This window comes from Chinchilla lanigera, unplaced genomic scaffold (genome assembly GCF_000276665.1).
Source record: "Chinchilla lanigera isolate Chin_1 unplaced genomic scaffold, ChiLan1.0 scaffold00055, whole genome shotgun sequence".
In the NCBI taxonomy this organism is placed as follows: domain Eukaryota; kingdom Metazoa; phylum Chordata; class Mammalia; order Rodentia; family Chinchillidae; genus Chinchilla; species Chinchilla lanigera.
The window spans coordinates 7,559,430-7,580,403 of NW_004955456.1; the positions used below are offsets into that span (position 1 = coordinate 7,559,430).

The 20,974-nt window shown below is 47.3% G+C and overlaps 1 protein-coding gene across 1 annotated transcript in view; it reads left to right on the plus strand.

Moving 5' to 3' along the window:
- Nudcd3 (NudC domain containing 3) overlaps positions 1 to 20,974 on the plus strand; it is an 86,284-nt gene that overhangs the window by 662 nt on the left and 64,648 nt on the right. The window contains exon 2 of the mRNA XM_005396666.2: positions 3,382 to 3,707. Within this exon, the coding sequence (XP_005396723.1) occupies positions 3,382 to 3,707 (326 nt within the window). The remainder of the gene's footprint in view (positions 1 to 3,381; positions 3,708 to 20,974) is intronic.

A 20,974-nucleotide genomic window follows, 5' to 3' on the forward strand; every position in this document is an offset into this window, starting at 1 on the left:
GCCGGCCTGCGCCCGCACCCCGCGCTTGCTGCTCCCGCCCCGCCGCTCTTCGCGTTCCCCCTAGAGTCGCGGCGGCGACCCCGCGCAGGTCGCAGGGTGTGATGTGAAGCGCGATCAGACATCCAGGAGCTCCGCGGTGGCCGCGGCCCGGCCCTCTGCCGGGCTCCCGGGGCTGAGGGAGGAGAGGAGGGGCGCTCCCAGAGGCCGCCACCTGCGCGCCCCAGAGCTGCCCGGTTCCGGAGGGGCCGGGATGGCCGAGGCTTTGTGCCGATCGGTGGGTGTGGCCGCTCTTTCCGACGTGACTTGCGAGGTGCAGGCGAGACCTGGTCGTGGTGATGAAATTTACATTTGGATGTAAATCTTTTCATCCCAGGTTAATTTTTTTTTTTTATGTTGGAAGCGCTGTTAGTATTTATTGAATGAAGTTGCCTGGGTACTTTTGAATTCAGTAATAAGTAAGCGTGTATTTTATCCTTTCAGCTGCCACAGGATGATGTGGGTGTTTAAAGAATGGTCTCTGTACTCGTGACACAGTTAAGGAAAAATAAAACATAGAAAATAAAAGAACTCCGCAGGGCCACTTCTGTGATAGAGTGAGTGGGTTGGGAAGGAAAGAGATAGAAATGATAGTTGAAAAATTGAGAATGTTTCGTGGGAATTCTGATGAGACCGAAAGAAAGTATTCCGCTGAGCTGTGAGGCTATTTGTAGGAACCCGAGAAGACAGAAACGTTGGTGATTCTTCGTGCAGTTCTCTGGCACCTGTGAAGTGCTTCATGTTACGTTCCCAAGTGTCATTACAGGCTGTGGGATGATCAGGTGTTACTTTACTCAGTGCCTGCAGGAAGCTGGGAAAGTTTAGAACTGTCCAGTAACTACCAGCAAAATGACGGTCAGAGGGGTGGCCATGGGGCTCCCTTGCAGTTCAACCTCAAAACCGACGGCCATTCCCCCTCTGCCTCAGTGGCTCAAGCGCCACGTGCGTGATGAGAGCTGTCAGAGGTGGAGGTTGGCGGGACCTTACTGCACTTTGGTGACGGCTTGCTGCTTGATGGTCACAGTGTCTCTGCGAGATAGATAAGGTTGGGTTTTCTGTACCAGTTCAGCAAGGTTAAATGATGTGCCAAGAACCCAGGGCTGGAACTCAAAACTTCATTTTTCTGATTGCTAATCTTGCTGTCCTTTAACTGCTCCATTGTAGGGCAGAAACACTTTTTCTAGGCCCCCACCCCCTTAGGGTTTTTTACGTTCCTGATTCCGTGGTATAAGACTCTTCCTGTGGCCCCCTCACCTGAGCGGGGATGCTTGGGATCTCTGAACACCAGCGGAGAGGGCTGGGACGGGAGGGTTGGGCTGCTGCTTTCTGGAGCTGGAAAGCTTCCCCCTGGTGTCTTGGGGAGTGGTCGTGGGTGTAGTTGGTGTAAGGCATCTCACGCTTGTCTGCTGGTTCTGGGGGCGCACACAGCCTGCCTGCACAGTGTGACGGACCCTCAGCAGGAGTGGTGGGTGTGGAAATTGCATCTCATCCTGCAGTACTGCAGCGTATTTTAAGGGAAAGTCATTTAGATTTGAGTTGTCGTTCATTACAGTTGATAGCTCTGTTTATCCTGGAGTCCAGTTTGAGAGGTGCTGCTTAGTAAAGTCTCTGTGGAGAGCCCCTAGAAGCCAGTTGTATCCTGTTCCTCATGTGACTTGCTGGGATGTCTTGCGAGAGCCACTTCTCGTGTCAGCTGAGGAGGTGAGTGGTGGCTCTAGGAATCTGTTCCAGCCCAGGAATGTGTGACTGGACTGAGTACTGAGAGTGTGCTCACAGTGCTGAGGGTGGTGGTGACTAAGAGCTCCTACGAATTGTGGGGGGCAGGTCAGAGGAGGCTGGGGTGCCAAGTAGCAGCAGGTCATGGGGGCGCCTGTGTTAGAAGCCTCAGGGTCTGAGAGGGAGCCCTGCTGGCTTCGCTTTTGGAGTTAGGTGAAGATCAGGGGCATGGGTGGGGTGGGGTGGCTCTGCATGGATGCAGACAACAAGCAAGTTAGGGCTTCCTGTTGTCTGGGCATAGAAATGGACCAGGGGTTTCCAGGTTTTAACCTTTTCGGACTCTGTTTTCCTTTGCCTGTGTTGCCTTTCACTCTCTGCTGTGTTAGATGTAATTTTTACTGTTTTCGGTCACTTGATAGCATTGTGGGCAAGTTACCAGACCTTTTCAAGCCGAATTTTTTTCTCATCTTTGCAGTGTTGATGCTCTTTTCCACAGGATTCTTGTGAGGGTTTGAGAGTGTTTATAAAAGCATTTGGTGCAGTTCATGTGTCAGCACTCATCTTTGGTTCCCTTTTCTCCTGGGCAGTGGACAGACACTGTTCCTGGATACCTGCTGCAGCCTAGCCCTCCTGCCCAGTTGCCAGGTTGACATCCTTGTCTGCTTCCAGCTACCGCAGGTAGTTTTGCTGCCTTATTTATGTATTGTTGAGACAGAGTCTCGCTGTGTAGTTCAGGATGGATTTGAACTCACTATACTGTAGCCCAGATTGGACTTGAACTCACAGCTATCCTTCCGCCTCAGCCTCTCGAGTGCTGGGATCGCAAGCATGTGTCACCATGCCTGGCTCTTGCTGCTGCTTCTTTTTTTTTTTGAGACAGGGTCTGGCTATGCAATTCAGGCTGGCCTTGAGCTCACTTTGTAGCCGAGACTGGCCTCGAACTCCCAACCCAACGATCCTCCTGCCTCAGCCTCCCGAGTGCTGGTGGCACATACAGGCATGTGCCACCACGCCCGGCTCCCCTACACAATGTTAGTGCTTGGTGGACACTTGTGGGACTGAATGCCCCTGGCTGTCCTTCACCCTCACAGTGTGGGAAGGGCAGCAGCTGCCTGGGAAGCCTGGGTGCATTTCATGGGTTGAAGTTCAACTATGTTTTCACCTTTTGTTTTTGAATGTGAGTTGTTGGCATCTTCACAAGCCCATGGTACCGGGACATTGTGTTGTTTGCATTGTGAGCAAGATTGGGCCTGTAAACATGATGTGAGTTAAGATGATCTAGGGCCAGGGATGCAGCTCAGCAGCACAGCGCCTGTTTGGCAAGCACTAGGTCCTGTGTTCAGTTCCCAGTAGCAAAAAAAAAAAAAGACTATCTAGCTGTATGTCCTTAGGCATGTATATGGTGTTAGCCTTGGTTGCTTTTGATTTTGGAACCTTTCTACAGAAGATTTTCCTATCCGGTTTTGGTAAAGTTATGGTGCATTTCCATTTTGCGAAAGGCAAAGTTTTTTTCTGTTGTTGTTGTTGACCACTTTTTAATTCTGTACTTACCAGATTCTACATTTCTCGAGAACGTGTGGTGCAGTACCAGGCAAGTGAACTGATGGCTGGATTGCTGTTTGGTTTTAGGTATTTAAAACCTTCGATCACATGGCCCGTCAAGATGATGAAAAGAGGAGGAAAGAACTTGAAGAGAAAATCAGAAAAAAGGAAGAAGAGGAGGCCAAGGCTGTGGGGACCGCTGCTGCTGGGAAGGAACCCGTCCCTGCCCCAGTTCAGGAAATAGAGATCGACTCTGCCACGGAGTCGACTGGGCCTCAGGAAGTAGAGAACGTGCAGCCGCCGGCCCCGCAGGTGGTTGAGCAGGAGGGGGTCCAGGGCTCGGAGGAAGTAGAACCCTCAGGAGCCATTGCCAGTGCTGCTGAAGCCCCCCCAGAGCCCTCAGAGCTACCCAGGTAGGAATTGCTCCTCTGCAGCTTTTGTCTCTCTCCCCTGGCATCTGGTGGTTGAGTTTGTTTGTAATTGGTCTCACTGTGAAGCACTGGTTCTTTATCTTAGCATTATTCAGCTCTGTCTTTGTAAATTGCGGTTACAGTCCTTCAGTTGTGTAGGACGGGGACTCAGTTGGCTTCGGTCTGCTTCCTTTTTCTCCCTGGGAGGAACAGTAACGATCTATGCAGCCAGTTGAGGGTCAGAGCCAAAATGAGGGTCCCCCCAGACCTTACATTATTTGTGTGTAGGGGTTTCAGCATCTCCATTTTCTTTCTTTCTTTTTTTTTAATACAAGAGATTGAACCCAGGGTCTTGTGCATACCATCTTGATTTTTTATGCTCTTTTTCCTGCAAGGAATACTCTAGGATGTGTGCGCATGGTGTCCAAGGTATGTGTACCTGCAGAGGCCTAGATTCACATCCTGCTTCTGGTACTTCCCAAATGCAGTGACTTGGGCAAATAGAACTTTTTCTGTGATCCTAATAGTGCCTAACTCATAGGGTTCTTGTGGATTTTATTTTTATTTATTTATTTATTTATCTTTAGGGTTTTTTTTTTTTGAGACAGGGTCTATGTATTCTATTCTGGGCTTGAACCCATGGTGATCATCCTCCTGCCTCAGCCTCCCAAGTGCTGGGATTACAAGGGTGCAGTACTACACCTGACCTCTTGTGCATTTTTTTGTTTTTGTTTTGTTTTGTTTTTTCTTCCGGTATCAGGAATCAAACTCACGACCTTGTGCTTGCCAGGCAGGCGCTGTGCTGCTGAGCTAAATCCCCAGCCCCTCTCTTGTGCATTTTAAATGAGCCAAAGGTCAGGTAGCTAGTGAGTGACAGAGCTAGATTAGGACACAGGGTTTCCCTGACTCAAGTTCTGTTCTGTGCTTGTACTGATGTGCAGAACATGTTTCCCAGGCACTCTGCAGAGGTCACAGTATGCTCCCTGCAGTCAGAGCAGGAGGGGCCGGCAGTGTCTGCAGCACAGTCATGATCCTGGGGTCTGCTTCTTGCAAAATCTGCTTTTTTTTTGATGGGTTGGCACCCCCAGCCTTCTACTTCCCTTCTGTTCTTCCCACCCCTTCCACTATCTGAGCTGTTTTCATGGAATATTTGAGTCTTACTCGTAGCTAACAATTTAGAATGACTTGTAAAATAAGGAGCAGGGGCAGGGCATGGTGGCACATGCCTGTAATCCCAGCACTTGGAAGGCTGAGGCAGGAGGATCGCTTCTAATTCAAGGCTTGGGGTACATATAAGATATACAATATACTTAATGTGTCTAAGTAACAAAACTTCCTTTTTTATATACAGATTTATTATTTTATTTATTGTTTATTTTGAGAGAAGATCTTGTTAGGTAATTTGAGCAGGCCTTGAACTCACTTTGTGACCCAAGTTGGCCTTGGTCAATCCTCCTGCCTCAGCCTTCCAAGGGCTGTGATTATAGGCTTGTGCCGCCATGCTCGGCTTATTATTTTACAAAATAGCACAAGCCCAAGTTAAATAAATAAGAAAACTTACATGTGTGCGTAATAACAATAAAAGCTGTGTTTATTAACCCACATATGTGTAGGTAGACAGTTACTGGTCATTGCTGAGTTTTAGTCCCAAAGTCACACAAGTGCATGGAACATCTGTTGTTACATGTGGGTTTGGTCCCACCAGCTGTGTTCCCGGCTCAGGAGGCACAGTAGGCACTGTAGCCCGTCCAGTGTGCAGTTGTTGCCTAGTGAGTTGGTGCTGGAATGCTGCAGCGTCGAGTCGTGAAAGAGTGCTAAAAATCATGTCAAGGTGAAAGCTTAGAGCCTTGTAGGTCTGCGTGCCACACTGTCCAGGGCCATGAGCTGCTGGTGGGTTGCACACGCCGGCTGAGGGTGTCCAGGGAGATCTGCCTATTCTGGCTGGTGGAGAGTTGGTCATCTCTGCCCTGTGTGAGCTAAGGTTTGTGTTCTAGCAGTTTCATCCCTGGCATGTGGAGTATTGCTCTACCTGTGTGCAGAATGGGTTCAGCCAGATTCAAGGGAACCCTGAGCATTTTCCTGGAGTTCTTTCTGTGAGCAGCTTGTCATTAAAATTATTACATAGGAGGATGGAGATGGAATATAGATACAACTGTTTGTCTTTGTTTAGGCTGCTGTAACTAAACACCATAGCCCAGGTGGGTTACAAACACCAAAAGTTTATTGCTCATGGTTGTGCAGGCTGGGACCAGAGATCGAGTTGTGGGCAGAGGCAGTGTCTGCTCATTGTGTGCTCACATAGTGGAGGGTGATGGAGTGCACTCCAAGGCCGGGTGGCCCAGCAGAGAGGTTGTCCTGGGCAGGCGCTAAGCCAAGTCATGGAAAGCCGTTGTGGCCTAATCACATCACCTTGGGCTTATAAGTCGGTGCAGGAATTTGGGAGTGTATGTGTGGAGAAGCATAAATTTTGAGGCTGTAGCATTGTGGACCTCAGGGTTATTTATTCCAACATTACCTTGGCAAAATTCTGGGAGAATTCTGAATTTTTATAGTAAAGAAATGATTAAATACAGGCGTGCCTCAGAGATCTAATGGTTTTGGTTTTCTGGCTGCAAGCAGAGAAGCCCTGACTAACAGAGTTTTAGGCCACTACAATAAAGAGAAAATTGCAATACAGTGAGTCACAGAAATTTTTTAATTTCTCACTGCATGGAAAGTTACGTTTTTATTATACTATAGTATATTAAGCATGCCATGCATTATATAAAAAAAAAAACCAATGTACATACTGTCCTAGTTACTTTCCTCATTGCTAAGACAAATACCCAACACCTAAAGTTAAAAGAGGAAAGATTAAGCTAGGCATGGTGACATATGCCTGTAGTCCCAGCACTTGGGAGGTTGAGGCAGGAGTATTGCTGTGAGTTTGAGGACAGCCTGGGCTACAAAGTGAGTTCATTGCCAACCTGAACTGCATAGTGAGACCCTGTCTCAAAAAGACCAAAAAAAAAAGGAAAGATTTATTGTAGCTCACAGTTTGTAGAGATTTAAGTTCATATTTGGCTGGCTCCAAGGCAGGGTGGCACAGCAGAGGGGCATTGCAGAGGAGAAACAGTTCTTGGCGGGCAGAAGGCAGCAAAGCAGTGAAGTAGCAAGTGGCAATCAACAAGCATCAACACTCCTTCTGTCCCTTCTATCCTAACCAGGCTTCCCATCCTTTGGGCGGGCAACACTCATACCCAGGATGAAGTACCTTTAATCCTAGCAGCACACCATGAATCAGTCCCACTATCACATCTGTGATCCCAGTGTCATATACTCTAAATCTAGTCACTTCCAAAAAGCCCTATGTATGACTACATGAGGCTGTGGGGCAACATCTAGATACAAACCATAACACATACCTTAGTTAAAAATACTTTATTGGCTGAATATGGTGTTGTACACCTGTAGTCCTAGCTACTTAGGAGGCTGAGGCAGAGGATTGCAATTTCAAGGCCAGCTGGGGCAATTTAGACTCTGCCTCTCATTTTTTTTTTTTTTTTTTTTTGTGGAGTATGTCTTTTTGAGACAGGGTTTCACTGTGCAGTTCAGGCTGGCCTTGAACTCACTTTGTAGCCTAGGCTGGCCTTGAACTTTCAGTGATCTTTCAGCCCCAGCCTCCCAAGTGCTGGAATTACAAGCGTGCGCTACCATGCCTGGCTTTAGACTCTGTCTCTCAAAAAAAAGAAAAACAACAACAACAAAAAACCCCAAAAGACAAGACTGTGGTCAGCTGTGGAATAGGTTCAATCCTTACACCACAAAGAGGAGAACACTCTTCTTACCTGTTAAGTTTTTTGTGTGACACTATAGCAGTTCAGTCACATCTTCAGACTCCGCTTTTGCTTCTCTCGCTCTTTCACCATGTCTGTAGTTACCTTCTCCATTGGATTCTTGAACCCCTCAAAGTAACCTAGGAGAGTTGGAATCAACATCTTTCAAATTCCTGTTAGTGTGGGTATTTTGACCTCCTTCCATGAGGCACAGGTTTTTTTTTAGTGGCATCTAGAATAGTGAATCCTTTCCGATGGTTTTCTGTATATTTTGCCCAGATCCATCAGAGGAGTCACTGTAGCTATTAGTGTCTCATGGAATATAGCTTGGTTTTGATTTTGCTTTTTTGAGAAAAGACCTCATTAAGTTGCCCTAGCTGGACTCAGAATTGTGATCCTCCTGCCTCAGCCTTCCAGAGTGCTGGCATTAGGGGTGGGATAGCATGCCTGGCCTATCAGTGATATGAACTAAGATCACTAGATATTTTAGATAACTTATGTGGCTTCTATACCAGCATTTGAGTTCCAGGCTTGCACTTTGATGTTACAAAGCTGGTTTCTTCCAGTACATTGTACTAGATAGTGGTTCTTACTGTATATAGCACTGTATACTGTTTCACGATTTTGTTTTATTGAAGTATAATTTACATAACAGCACAATGTGTTCTTGGTTGTGTAGTTGATGAGTTTTGGCAGCTGTAGTCTCGAAACCACAGGGTCAGAGCGAACATTTGCGGCAGCCGGGGCTGTTGCTCTTTATTTGCATCAGCTGTGACAGCCTCCGCTCTTTGTTTGCACCCTCAGGCGCTGCGTCCTAGGTTGTCTTGTGCTTTCAAGTTCTTGTGGTGTGCGTTTTTATTTGTATGTGGTAATGTGTAGGTCTTTACACATAGTCACATGTGTAGTGTGTTTTGGGTGATGTGGGAGATACTTGAGGGAAATTTTAATTTGGCCTCACTTTGCCAGCACTGAGTTTAGTACCTCTCTGACGTCGTGCCTCCTTCTTCCACCCTAACATCTCGGGTGGGATATATCAGCGAAGGACCCAAATGTCCAGCACTGAGTCTGGTGTGGCAGTGTATGCCTGAAGGCCCAGTTGCCTGGGAGGCCCGACAAGGATGTGGTGGATTGACAACTGGTGGTCAGCTTGTAACACCCAGCTGAACTGAACCTGTGTGGTGCTGGATATGGGAGGCCCACCTGAGGGTTGTTGCTGGTAGCATACGCGGCAGAACTGGAGCAGATGAAGAAGAGAGGTCCGTGGGACCTGGTAGAAACTGTTGGGAGCCTGCTGGAAGCTGTTAGAAGCTATAAGGAGCTGTTGGTTTTCCTGGAGGAGTTTGTCATGCTGGCTTTCCACATGAACTTGGCTGTTCTCACTGGAGGAGGAACTTGGGACCTCCTTGCTGCTGAGAATGGCTATGGTTCACTTAGGGGGAGCGCCAGTCCTCACTTTGAGCATCGCTTCCTGGCCCTGGAGGTGAAGATGGTGTGCTGTTGATTCTTCTGGAAAAGTTGTCATGCTGATTTTCCTGATATGAATTCAGTTGTCCTCATCATCGGAGGATCTTGGGACCTCACTATTGTTGAGGACGGCTGTGGTACTTTTTGGGGGAGCTCTGGTTTCACCTTGAGTGTCGCTTCCTGGCTCCAGTACAGATCCCTCAGCCTGCTAGCACAGACCCTTCATCCCGCTGGCACAGACTTTCTGGCTTCCACCACTGACCTTTGGGCCTTCCCAGCGCAGATCCGTGAAACAGGCCTGCAGGAGACATTGTCATGGGCTCTAGGCCTCCAGCTAGCCTCATGGGAGGCATTGTTATGGGCTGTAGGTCTTCAGCTGGACTCATGCCGGGCATTACCGTGGGATCCAGGCCCTCAGCTGGATTCTTTGGTCTTTAGTGTGTGGACAGATTTCCTGTACTCTGTATATGATTCTTTGGGTGACTGTTATAAAATAATCTTATAAAATATATGTCCTGTATTATAGTGCTCCCCTTGCAAAGCCCCAAACTACAACAAAGGACAGGCTTTGAGAACAGCCTGGGCAATATACAGAGAACCCCCATCTCCAAAAAAGAAAAAAGAAATCTTCAGTGCTTACAGTGCCCAAACTTAACTCCTCAGAGGGGAGGAAACGTTTCCATTTGCACAAGAGAACACTGGAGAATGTGCGTAGGTTTAGTAAGGGAATGTCACAGTTCTGAGTTCCTGCTGGAGACTGTGAGAAATCTTGACCTTGACCAGTGCTGGTGCACCTGCCTTTCCCTGTGGAAGAGAGGGACACAGCGTGTAGCGCCTCTCTTCCTGCCCCCAACCACATGCCTCTCCAGAGCTGTAGGCTACTGTCCTGCTCTGGATCCCATCTCTGTCTCAGTAGGGGCTACCTTGGCCCCCTCACAGCTTCAGCAGGCTCAGCGCTTGCAGCTCAGGCTCCCGACCTGCAGGTGTCGCTGCAGGCAGCCGAAGGACAGCTGCAGTGGTGGTGCTGGGGTGCTGATGAAAACCTCGGAAAAGGCTGGCTGCGCCAGTTCTGTTTCTCCTTGTATGAACTGTGAACAGAATTTTTTAAAAAAACCGTAAAGGAGTACAAAAGTAGCAAGGGTAGTGTTGGTTATCACCCGGAGACGGTTGTCTGGAGTGCTGGGCGGGGTGTTTGTCCGCTGCCAGGAGGTTCATGTGTGCCTGTGCTGTTGGTGCTGGAGCACACGGGGGAGCAGAGGAGTGCGAGCGAGCGAGCGCGCCGGCAAATACTTGACTGTGAACCACTTCATAGCTAGACGTGGTAACCAAGGAGACCTTTCCTCCATTCCTGGTGAGGTGGCCTTGTGGCCAGCTGGTACAGGGGCCCAGGTGCTTCTGGGTAAGAGAGTGGCACTGTTCGGAAGAGAATTTCAGCTTCTTAAGTGGACCCGTGCAGATGCGCCTCTCCACCAGGCGTCTCCCTTCTGCCTCAGTGGCGTCTTCCGTTCCCTCAGGCCCTGTGCATTTCCGCCTCCTCTGTGGGGGCTCCCCAGCCCCTGTCCTGCTGTGCTCCCTGTCTGTGTGGCTGGCTCTTGCAGGCCTTCTGTGACAGGAAGAGACTGCCCACCCTCTTTCTGCCTTGTGCTCTGTGAGGCGAGCACTCCGGTGCATGCCTAGTTCCATTTCTGGCCCCCTTCTTTGGTTTTGCTCGTTGTCTTAGTTCCTTCAGGTGCTGATAACAAAATCCTGTAAGGTGGATGGTTTATAAACAGCGGACATTTATTGCTTACAGTTTTGGAGGCAGGAAGTCCAAGATCAGGTGCTGGAGATTTGGTGTCTGTTGAGAGCCCACTTTCTAGTTCTTAAACCTCTCTTCCAACTGAGTCTGCACGTGGTCGAAGAGGCCAGTGAACTCCTTGGGGTCCCAGACCCATGACTGAACCACCTCCTAATGGTCCCAGCTCCAGGCGTCAGCACCCAGTGGGACAGGGCTGCAGTGTGTGAGTGTTGCGACAGTAGCACTTACTCTGCAGCACTGTTGAACCTGTCCTGATACATGTGCCCCTTGGTGCCCCTCGGCTGCAGGTATGGTGTATTGGGCATGGGGCACCCGCTCCTTGTAGTCCCACTGCTGGAGGAAGCTGGGTTCCTTGGTTTGTCTTTAAGCACAATCTTCCTTTGCTGCTGAAGGCACTGTTTTCAGATGCCCATGGTGGCGGGACCCTTGGTAGAATCACAGTGGCATAATCAGTTAAAATGTTTGTTGGAGACAGGATCTTGCCATGTAGTGCAGGCTGGCCTTCAGCTTGCTGTTAGCTCAGGCTGGCTTCAAACTTTGGATCTTCCTGTCTCACTGTTGTAAGGGCTGTGATCCCAGGCCAGTGCCACTATGCCTGCTTGTTACTATTACTGTCTTTAGTATTTCTTTTTAAATAAGAAAGCTTTTGTTTTTGTTTGATTATACTTAATTTTACAGTATTTGGAAAATAGGCAAGTATATAGATAAAAAAACCCACACCACTTCTTATTTTTGTATATTTTCTGTTGCCTCTCTACATGTAACTGTGTATAGACATACCTGTATATATATTTGTAAAATGTTAGGACTATCTCTTTTTTTTTTTTTGATACAGTCTCGCTGTGTAATTCAGGCTGACTTTGAAGTCACTATGTAGCCCAGGCTGGCTTCGAACTTATGGTGACCCTCCTGGCTTAGGCTCCTAAATACTAAGATTATAGGTGTGTGCCACCATGCCCGGCTGACACCCTTTTTTTGCTGAACCTTGTATCCTGAAACTTTTCCTGCACTGTTTTGCGTTTGAGTCTGTGCTGTACACTGTTGAGTGCTGTGCCAGGAGCAGCTCTTGCTCTTGGACAGGATGTGTGCTGCACAGCACATGCTAAGAAAGAACAAGAATGGAAAGCCATAGAGAAGGACGTCTGGCTGTCCCTTTGATTCAGCTCTCTGTCATCGCCCATCTCATTTTGCACTGTTGCTGCCATTTATTTCATCTTGGTGACGATTCATGCTGCAGTGTCTCCTCCAGAGCTCAGGCGAAGAGGCCTACAGGGGAGTTGATTCAAGTCATAAAGCAGGAAAACCTGATGGAAGTTCTCAGGAGGGCTTAATTTTTCCTTCTAGTAACCTACTTTTTAATTTTTATTTTGTAATTCATCTTTTTGTGTTGCAGTGCAGTGTACAGGCTCTGTTTTTAAAAAGCAGTGGTGCAGGTGAGTTTGTTGGATGCTGAAGTTGTGTCAGAAGATGACTTGGTACCCTGGCCTGTCAGTCAGAGCTGCAGGGCAGAGGCATGGTACTGTCACCTGGAAAAAGTTTGCTTCAAAATATTGGGCTGGAGATGTAGCTCAGTGGTACAGCGCCTGCCTAGCGAGTTTGAGGCCCTGGGTTTGATTCCTGATACCAAAAAAAAAAAAAAAAAGAAAAGAGAAAAAAAAGTAGAGAACCAGCCAGGTGTGGTGGTGCATGCTTATACTCCCAGCATTTGGGAGGCTGAAACAGGAGGATTGCCTTGAGTTTGAGGCCAGTGTGGGCTACATAGTGAGTTCAAGATTAGCCTGAATTATGCGCCAAGACCCTGTCTCAACTAACAGAAAAACAAACAAAATGGAGAGGTTCTGATGAATTCTTTACAGACAGAAATTGTGGTGTACCACAAACAAGTTCTTCGGTGAAAATCCTATTGTCAGGGGTGTGGTGGTGCACACCCGTAATCCCAGTAGTTGAGAGAGAGGCAGGAGGATTGCTGTGAGTTTGAGGCCAGCCTTGGGTACATAGCGAGATCCTGTCTCCAAAACAAAAAACAAAAAACAAAAAATGTCATCAGAATAGAGCCAGAGTTGTTGCGAATGGAGCAGTGTTGCCTTGGTGGGGCTCGCGGCTTAGTTTGCCTTGCTCTGTGAAGAAGCAGTTATTACCAGAGTATCTGAGAGATACTAACCAACTTCTATTTGAATTTTTTATAATTATGCTCAATTATTATTATTTTTTTACATTAAAAATGTTATAATCCCAGCACTCAGGAGGCTGAAGCGGAGGATCAAGGTGAGTTCAAGGTCAATCTGGAGTACATCGTGAGAGCCTATCTTAAAAAAAAATATATGTGCCTCACAAAGAAAGTTAGGGAGAATTTGAAATAGAAATTACAGGAGGCATATGAGACTCCCTGCGTGGTCACTGTCCAATCTCAACAGCAGCCTACTTCTCTCCTGTGTTATTTTGAAACAGATTCTGCCTCATACCATTTCATCTGTTAATATTTTCAGCCAGTGTTTCATTTTCCTGTTTTCTCATACATCCTGATTTTAAAAAATAGGTTTCTTCAACTCACACTAAAATGAGTCAGTAAACATTACGGTTCAGAGTTGGCCCTCTGTTTCTCCCTCAGAATGTCTCTCTTTTTTTTGGAACCAGGAGTTGAACTCAGGACCTTGCGCTTGCCAGGCAGGCACTATGCCACTAAACTATGTCGCTGGCCACAGAATGTCTCTTAAAGAAATCCCATGGGGCTGGGTGTAGCTCGTGGGACACCTGCTGGCATCCCTGAGGCCCTGGGTGTGATCCCCAGGACTATAAAAGCAAAACAAAAGATAACAGATTGGCTGGTGGTTGGATTTGCCACTGTCTTAGTTTTGTTATTGTTACACATGATGTAGTTCAGCTTGTCCTCTGTCCTGTTTCTGGAAGTCAGAGCTGGATTAGGGTGACAGTTTTGACTTTTTTTTTGGTACCAGGAATTGAACTCATGACCTTAGGCTTGCCAGGCAAGCACTTATGCCACTGAGCTACATCCCCGGCCCTAGGGTGACAGTTTTGAAAGTGCCAAGAATATATAATGGAAATGAGTTGTCCTTCCTAAGGTCACCATTGTCAGTAGCTTCTTTTGTAAAATTTATACCTCTGTGTGCATGCATCTGTGTGTATGTGTGTGTGACACAGGATGTAAATGATTGACCCGGTACATATAGTGCAGGTGCACACACAGCACATCTGTGAGTGTTGACTTAGCCACATCCCCACGTATGCTGTGCACCCTTGTGCTTGATAAGCAGCTGGTGCTAACCGTGTGCTGTGTTGCTGGGCACCGCTCCTCGGGGCGCACACTGCTTTCTCTTTCCGAACTGGGAAGGATGGTGCCCTCCAGGCTCCCCTGGTTGTAGGGGGTGGGGTCAGCCTCACCTCTGCATGTTCACCCTAGATTGCCCACTGCACTGCCCCATCCCTGCGGGTTGCTGGGCCCTTCCCTGGAGATCTGAATCTGCAGCTCTGGGTGAGCCCTGCATGTCATGTGTGCATGTTCAGCTGCTCTCCAGTGACTGATATGTGGCCAAGAGTTCTCTTTACTGCTGTATAATATTCTACCTGGTGGATCTTAACTTCGTTATTTAATGAGTCCTAGGGGATATACTTAAGTTGTTTCCAGTCCTCCATGGCCACTAATGATGTAGTAAATAAGCTTGCATGTATCTCTTGGAACATGTGTATGTGTATAGTTGGCTGAATTCCCAGGACAGGTATTAACTGGGTCAGAGGGTTTTTAATTTTGATGAATGTTGCTAAATTGGCTCCAGAGAGTTTCTGCCAGTTTTGTTTCCTCCCCGCCAGCTTTCTCAGGGAAACTGATCCAATGATGCTGATGCTAGCCCATGGCTCTAACCCAATTCTGGGCTGTTCTTACCTTTTCTTCTTTGGTCTTCTTTGAAATGCCATTCACTTTGACATTCTCAGATTCTGATTTGGTTTTGTATATTTTTTTATATATGTTTCTGAGTTTTCTTCCTCTTCCATTCTGTTTTTTTTTTCCCCCGCTTTGTAAACTGCTTTATTTTTTCTAAATTTAATTTAAAAATAAAAGAAGGAAAACATATTAACAAACAGACATCCAGTTACAAAATAGCATAGGAACAATACAAGCAATACAGAGTTACAGACAAAGTGATAGGAAATTAACAATGGTTATTGTATTACGTATTGATATCTTCAAAGTGGTTTCTCAGGAAAACAAATAGAGACATGCAAAATAGATCAAATAAGTAATCATTAACTGTTCTTTTCAGTAAAGTGATAGAAGTCAGTAGTACAACTATGTTAGCTATCCTGGTTATACATACATACATAATTTCCCCTTCTTTCTTTTCTCTTTTCCCTTACCCCAGTTACTCTTTACTTTTGAGCATTTTTCTTTTGTTTCACAATGTCTGTCATACCTCCTAATTTTCCATTCTATTTTTATAGATACTAAACCATTTGTTCTGTTTGTTTACCAGTACCAAGCTATTTAATTTACTATAAGGTTTTTTTTTTGTTTTTTGTCCTGGTACCGGGAATTGAACTCACAACCTCGCGCTTGCCAGGCAGGTGCTGTGCTGCTGAGCTAAATCCCTAGCCCCATAATTTACTGTAAGTTTATAATATACTTTAGTGCTTGAGAGGACTAGTGTCTAATCTTTTTCTACCCCAGAATTTTCTTGACTATTCTTGGAAATCAATTATTCCATATAAAAATTCTGGTGAAATTCTCATTGGGAATATACTACACGTATGTTTCAGCTTAGAGAGAATTGACATCTTTAACATTATTGAGTCTTTCTATGTAAGAACAGGGTGTGTTTTATTTATTCAAGACTTGTTTTATGTTCTTCTGTAGAATTTTAATGTTTTCATCCAGTAGGTTCTGTACACTGATACTGAATGCCCTTTGTGATTTCTAATAATCTCTCACTTGATTTCATTGGATTTTCTAGGTGTATAGACTGTTTAGTATTTATTATATTTGGTAATTATACTTTATATTACTATATAATAACTATATTTAGTAATAAATTATATGTGTTTTTCACACTTAGAGTTTTAAATGTAGCTGTATATTTTTCTCCTCTTCAAATTCTGTTGCCAGGCAACTGGCGAGATGAAGCTGCTGATTGCTGATGCGAGGGAGGGACAGCTTTTGCAGGCAGCCCGGCGGCTGGCATCACCAGACAGGCAGTGGACCTGGGTCAGGGCCTCTGGGGAGAGCAGGGACCGAAAAGCATTTGGAAAGTTCAGGGTTTAGGTGCATTGAAGGCTGTAGCCTGGGTGTCCCTGAGGCAGAGGGTGCAGGTGGCAGAGAGAAGAGGTCTCGGGAGTGAGACTAGGCCTTGTGACATGCAGAGACTTTTGTCCAGGAGAGTGGGGCGGGGGTGGGGGAGCAAGCCCCCGAGCTGGCGGGTTCAGGTCAGAGTTAGACAGTCCAGGAGGTGGAGGTGACTGTGCAGCACGGCTGCAGTCAGACTTGCTGCTGCTCCCTTCTGTGTGTTCCTGAAGTCTCTGAGCACCTCAGATCCCAGGTGTGCTTTCGTTATCCTTGTCCCCCTTCTTGCTGACCTTGGCAGCGAGGGTCTGTGCTGTTTCTGCTTGGCGGCAGTCTTAGTGCCCCTAGGCAGGTTGTCCTCTGCTCTCTGGCCCGCGGGTTGTGGCTGCACACACGCCCACCACCACACTTGCTTGTCCTTGCCTACCCTGCCTTCTTGTGTCTTCTCCCTTGGCCTCTGGCGCCTGCTTGTTCTTCTTTTTGGCAGAGTCAGGAGGGGCGGGCCTGGCCGCATCATTGTCCTGGAGCTGATGTCACTGTGGATGTGGATGTGTCTGTGCTGGGCATTGTCTGGCTTTCCCATCAAGTCAAGGCCTTTGTCTGCCTGATCACTGGGGATCCTAGCTCCTGGCCTGTCGTTGGTCCTTGGTAAACAGCTGAATGAGTGGATGATGGCAGCTGAAAGGCATGTTCAACATGACCAGCCTTGAAATTTCCACCTCATCCAGTAACATTTAACATTTAAGTTTTTGCTCATTTTCACCTTTGTACACAAGTCATACTTTCTGGTCTTCTGCTTTAAACTCACGAGTGGCATTCTGTGGCCACTTCTCCCTCCTTAGTGCTAAGCCTCAGGCTATGAGCTGGTCTTGCTGTGTGTGCTCCTCCTCTTCTCTGCTTTCCCCTGGCGGCCTGCAACACCACGAAGGACATTCAGACCACATCTGTGCAGCCTGGGAGCTGTGCTGCGAGGGGGCTGGAGTGACCTGCATCTTCACATCTTTCTCTAGTCAAGGAACTTGCTGTGGGAGCAGTGTTTGTGTGTCTGGCTGGTGTGGTGCAGGGCAGCTCCATTTGCAGAGTTACCCGTGAGATTGCCTAGGGTAGGTCGTCTCAGGTGGTTGGCTCAGAGTCCTGGGAACTGGTTACCTTGGGAGCCCTGGAGCTACAGTACCTTGAGCAGCAGCCACCAGGTGGGGGAGAGTGCAGGTCAGGCGTGCGAGGTGTGTGCTGGTGGGCACAGGGCTGGAGTAGGGAAGGAAGCCAGTCTGTTCTTGGCTGGCCACGCACTAGTGTCTTCTCACGGAGCTGTCAGTGTATGTTATTATTATTACCATCAGCATTATCTGTTTTTTAAAAATATCAATTTTTAGATAATTCCAACCTACCAAAAATTTGAAAAAAATCATACACTGAATCCTGTAGTCCTTCACCCATCTTCCTCAAATCTTAGCATCCCTTATAGCCAGGGGCTGCTGCTAGTGCATCTTTAGCTCTTATTCATATTTCATCTATTGTTCCAGTACTGTCCTGTTTTCATGGCGGGCTTTATTCTGTTCCTGTCATTGCACTTGTGGTTATATCTCCTCAGTCTTCTTTATCTGGGACAGTTTCTTGGTCCTTGTCTCTCATGACCTTATCACTTTTTTAAAAGAGAGCTCTTTTTTCTTTTTGGGGCTGTCTCTAATTATAGTTTCATCTGATGCTTTCTTATGACTATATTCATAGTGCGGTGTTTTGGCCAAGAATACCGCAGTGGTGACCTGTGTTCTGGGCACCTCACGTTGAGAGTGTCTCTGTGTCCCTTTGTCCCGTTGCTGCAATGGAGCTTGGTGGCTTGGTTGAAAAAAAGTTGGTAGCGCCCATGTTTTCCTCCCATGCAGTTAGGATGTGTCATTAGAAGGTATCTTAGGAGGAACTACTTGGAGGTTAGGTAAATACCTTACGGTGTTTCTGAACATGGTTTTTGCCCACTAATCTTAGTAACCATTGCTTATGCGCACCTAAAACAATTATTACCTTGGTGTTGGCTAAATGATTTTCTATTTCCATCATCCTACATTTATTAATTATAATTGTACTTGTCAAAAGACAAAATTACAACAAATTTAATTTAAAGATCTAACTGGCTTTTTATCTATAATTCAGGAATCTGGCAACACCTCATTTTGTGAAATAGAGTGAGCGTTCTGCCTAGCTGAGAAGTCAGTTGGTTTTGTAGGCAGGAAATGGCTGAAGCAAGCAAAAACAGGACAGAAAAATCGAGTGGCCATTTCAGATTGACCTTCCTTCTGGGTGTTACACAGAAGGGCCTTCCTTATTGCACAGGCTCAGGTTGGCTGGCATGGCCGTGTCAGAGTTCAGATTGTGAGGTGGTGCTTAGTGTAGGCCCCTCCATTTCGGACTGACTCCTGGTGTCTGGTGCAGGAGCTCTGTCCAAACAGTGGGCTCTTGTCATGGTCGCTTAACACACAGCATAGCAGAACCTTTCTTCCGTCCCGCCTCGTTCATTTATCCGCTTGTGGTTCATGTTAGCCTGTGCTTGTGGGTGCTTGTCCCACAGCTTTGGACTGTCACCTGTTCTCCTCCCACTGTCTTGCCCTGTGTCCTGGTGGCATCTCTGTTCTTGTGCTGTGCAGCGCTCTTGGTGTGTGATCTTCCCCTCCATCAGCTATGGAGGAGACCTTTTCTCCAGGCAGCCTTGCTGTTTTGACAGGAGAGCGGAAGCAGAAACTGGGAGCTGGGCATGCTGTGGTTGTGGGAGCTGCTGAGCCCGCCCAGTGGACAAGCCTGGAAGGCACCTTCCCAGCCTCTTCTGTGGTTTGCTTCTTCATCCGCTGAAACCACCACTTTCATCTTCTCACTTCCTGGTCCCAGCCCCCTTCCCCTTTAAAAACCCTAGAGTGTGGGTTGAGAGTCTGAATCCTGAGTCCAAAGATGCTGCATTTGCTGCTCGCTGTGACAGGGCTGAGCTGTCTGGCCGTGGGCAGATTCCTCCTTCTCAGGTATGAAATAAGCTGACGGCGCCTAACTGAGCGGGTTGTTGTAGGGTTAAATGAGAGAGTTCAGTGAAAGCTTTCCGTGTGTGCTGAGTGCATGGTAAGAACACAGTAAGTCCTGAAAGATGCACCCTAAGGTGACTGGGTCCTGCCAGTGCCCTTGAGTGTTCTCCTGTCGAGCTCGCCCGGTGACAGAGCTTGTCTCTCCCAGCCTGCAAACCTGTATAGCTCATGATGTGTTGAGTGCTGTAGGCAACTGTGACAACAGTAAGGATTTGTTTATGGAAATACACCTAAACATAGAAAAAGTACACCAAAAATAGGGTCTGAAAGATACAGAGCGAGGCCTGTGTGGGGCCCTCAGCAGCAATGGAGATTGCGGGCTGGAGGCTGGGCCAGACAAGTCAGGAAGTGAGCAGCAAGTGGGGTGAAGGCCCAGGTTCTGCCGCGCCTACTCTGCACCTATGTTATTTGCATGTTTTCTTCTTTAGTAATAAATTAGCCTAGCTGGGTGTGGCGGCACATACCTGTAACCCTGGGAGGCTGAGGCAGGAGGATTGATGTGGGTTCTGGGCCAGCCTGGACTACATCATGAGTTCAAGGCCAGCTTGAACTATGTATAGAGAGCCTGCCTTGAGCCCTCCGACTCCCCAAAACAGTAAATTAACTTTATCTTACTATAACATTTTCTTTATAAACTGTTAGAATTTTAAAACTTAATAACCCTTTGTTTACAACACAATACACTGTACATTTGCCCAAAGACATTCTCTTATTCTTCTATAAGCTTTTTCCTGTTTAAAGTTTTTAATTTTAACCTTTTGAATTCTTACTAAAAACTAAGTCAGTCTCTCTCTCTCTCTCTCTCTCTCTCTTTCTTTCTCTCTCTCACAGACACACACACGCACACACACACACACACACACACACCTCCCTCCCCATCCCAGCCCGACACATCTTGGTGCAGCCGAGCTGTCCTCTCCAGGGCCTCAGGGCCTTCTCTGGACCCTCCTGAAGGCCCCACCTGAGACTCTTTTTGACAGCTGTCCCTCTCCTGAGGCTCCGGTCACAGCAGCTTGCTGGCTTTGTTTCTTTCCCGTGTCACAGCTCTGCTAGAAGCGGATAATGCACCATGGCGCGCCTCTATGGTCGTGAAAACCTTTGGTGTTGGGACTGTGTTTCCTGACTTTCAAGGAGCGTGCTGAGGTCTGCAGAAACTTCTAAACTCTTTACCATGGCTTTTTTTGGTGAGTCTTTCTTCCTCTCTCTTGCTTGTCTTTGCTTTTGCCTCTTGTTCAGTGAGGTGTCCCGTATCACCTCCATTATAATCTGAGGACCACCGTTGTGTCTGTGGCCCCTTATTGACAGAAACATCGTTGTTTGGCACATGGCTGTACTAGGCCTGGTTCTTGGATTTAGTAAATATCTCTAGAAGGAATAAACATTTGTGTTTGTCTCAGGGACTTGGGCCAGATGGAGTTTGGGGATGTCAGCCTGCCCCAGTCCCCAGCCCCGCTCCTGCAGGCCGTGATTAGAAGCTTGGCTTCTGGCTGGTGGCCTGTCTGCTCCTTTTACCCCCTGAGCTCTTGTATGATTTGAATCAGAAAAGGAAGGAGGAGGGCTTCGTTGTGACCACCCACTGGCAGGAGTTTTGGAGTGGGCGTTTTGCCGTCCCTGAGTGAAATGAGCAGTCCTGATTCTGTCTGGGCACATTCTGCTTCTGAAAGCAAAACCCCACACTGATCTGTGGGTGGTATTAGCACTGTGCATGGAAGGGCCTCCTCCCCCTCTCCTTTCTTGGCATAACTTTTATATCTTCATTGACCTTCTCATTAGGGCTGGGTGCTAGCCCCTTAATAGCGAGTGTAGTCCACCCCTCGCCCCAGGCTCTAGGGGAGGAGGCC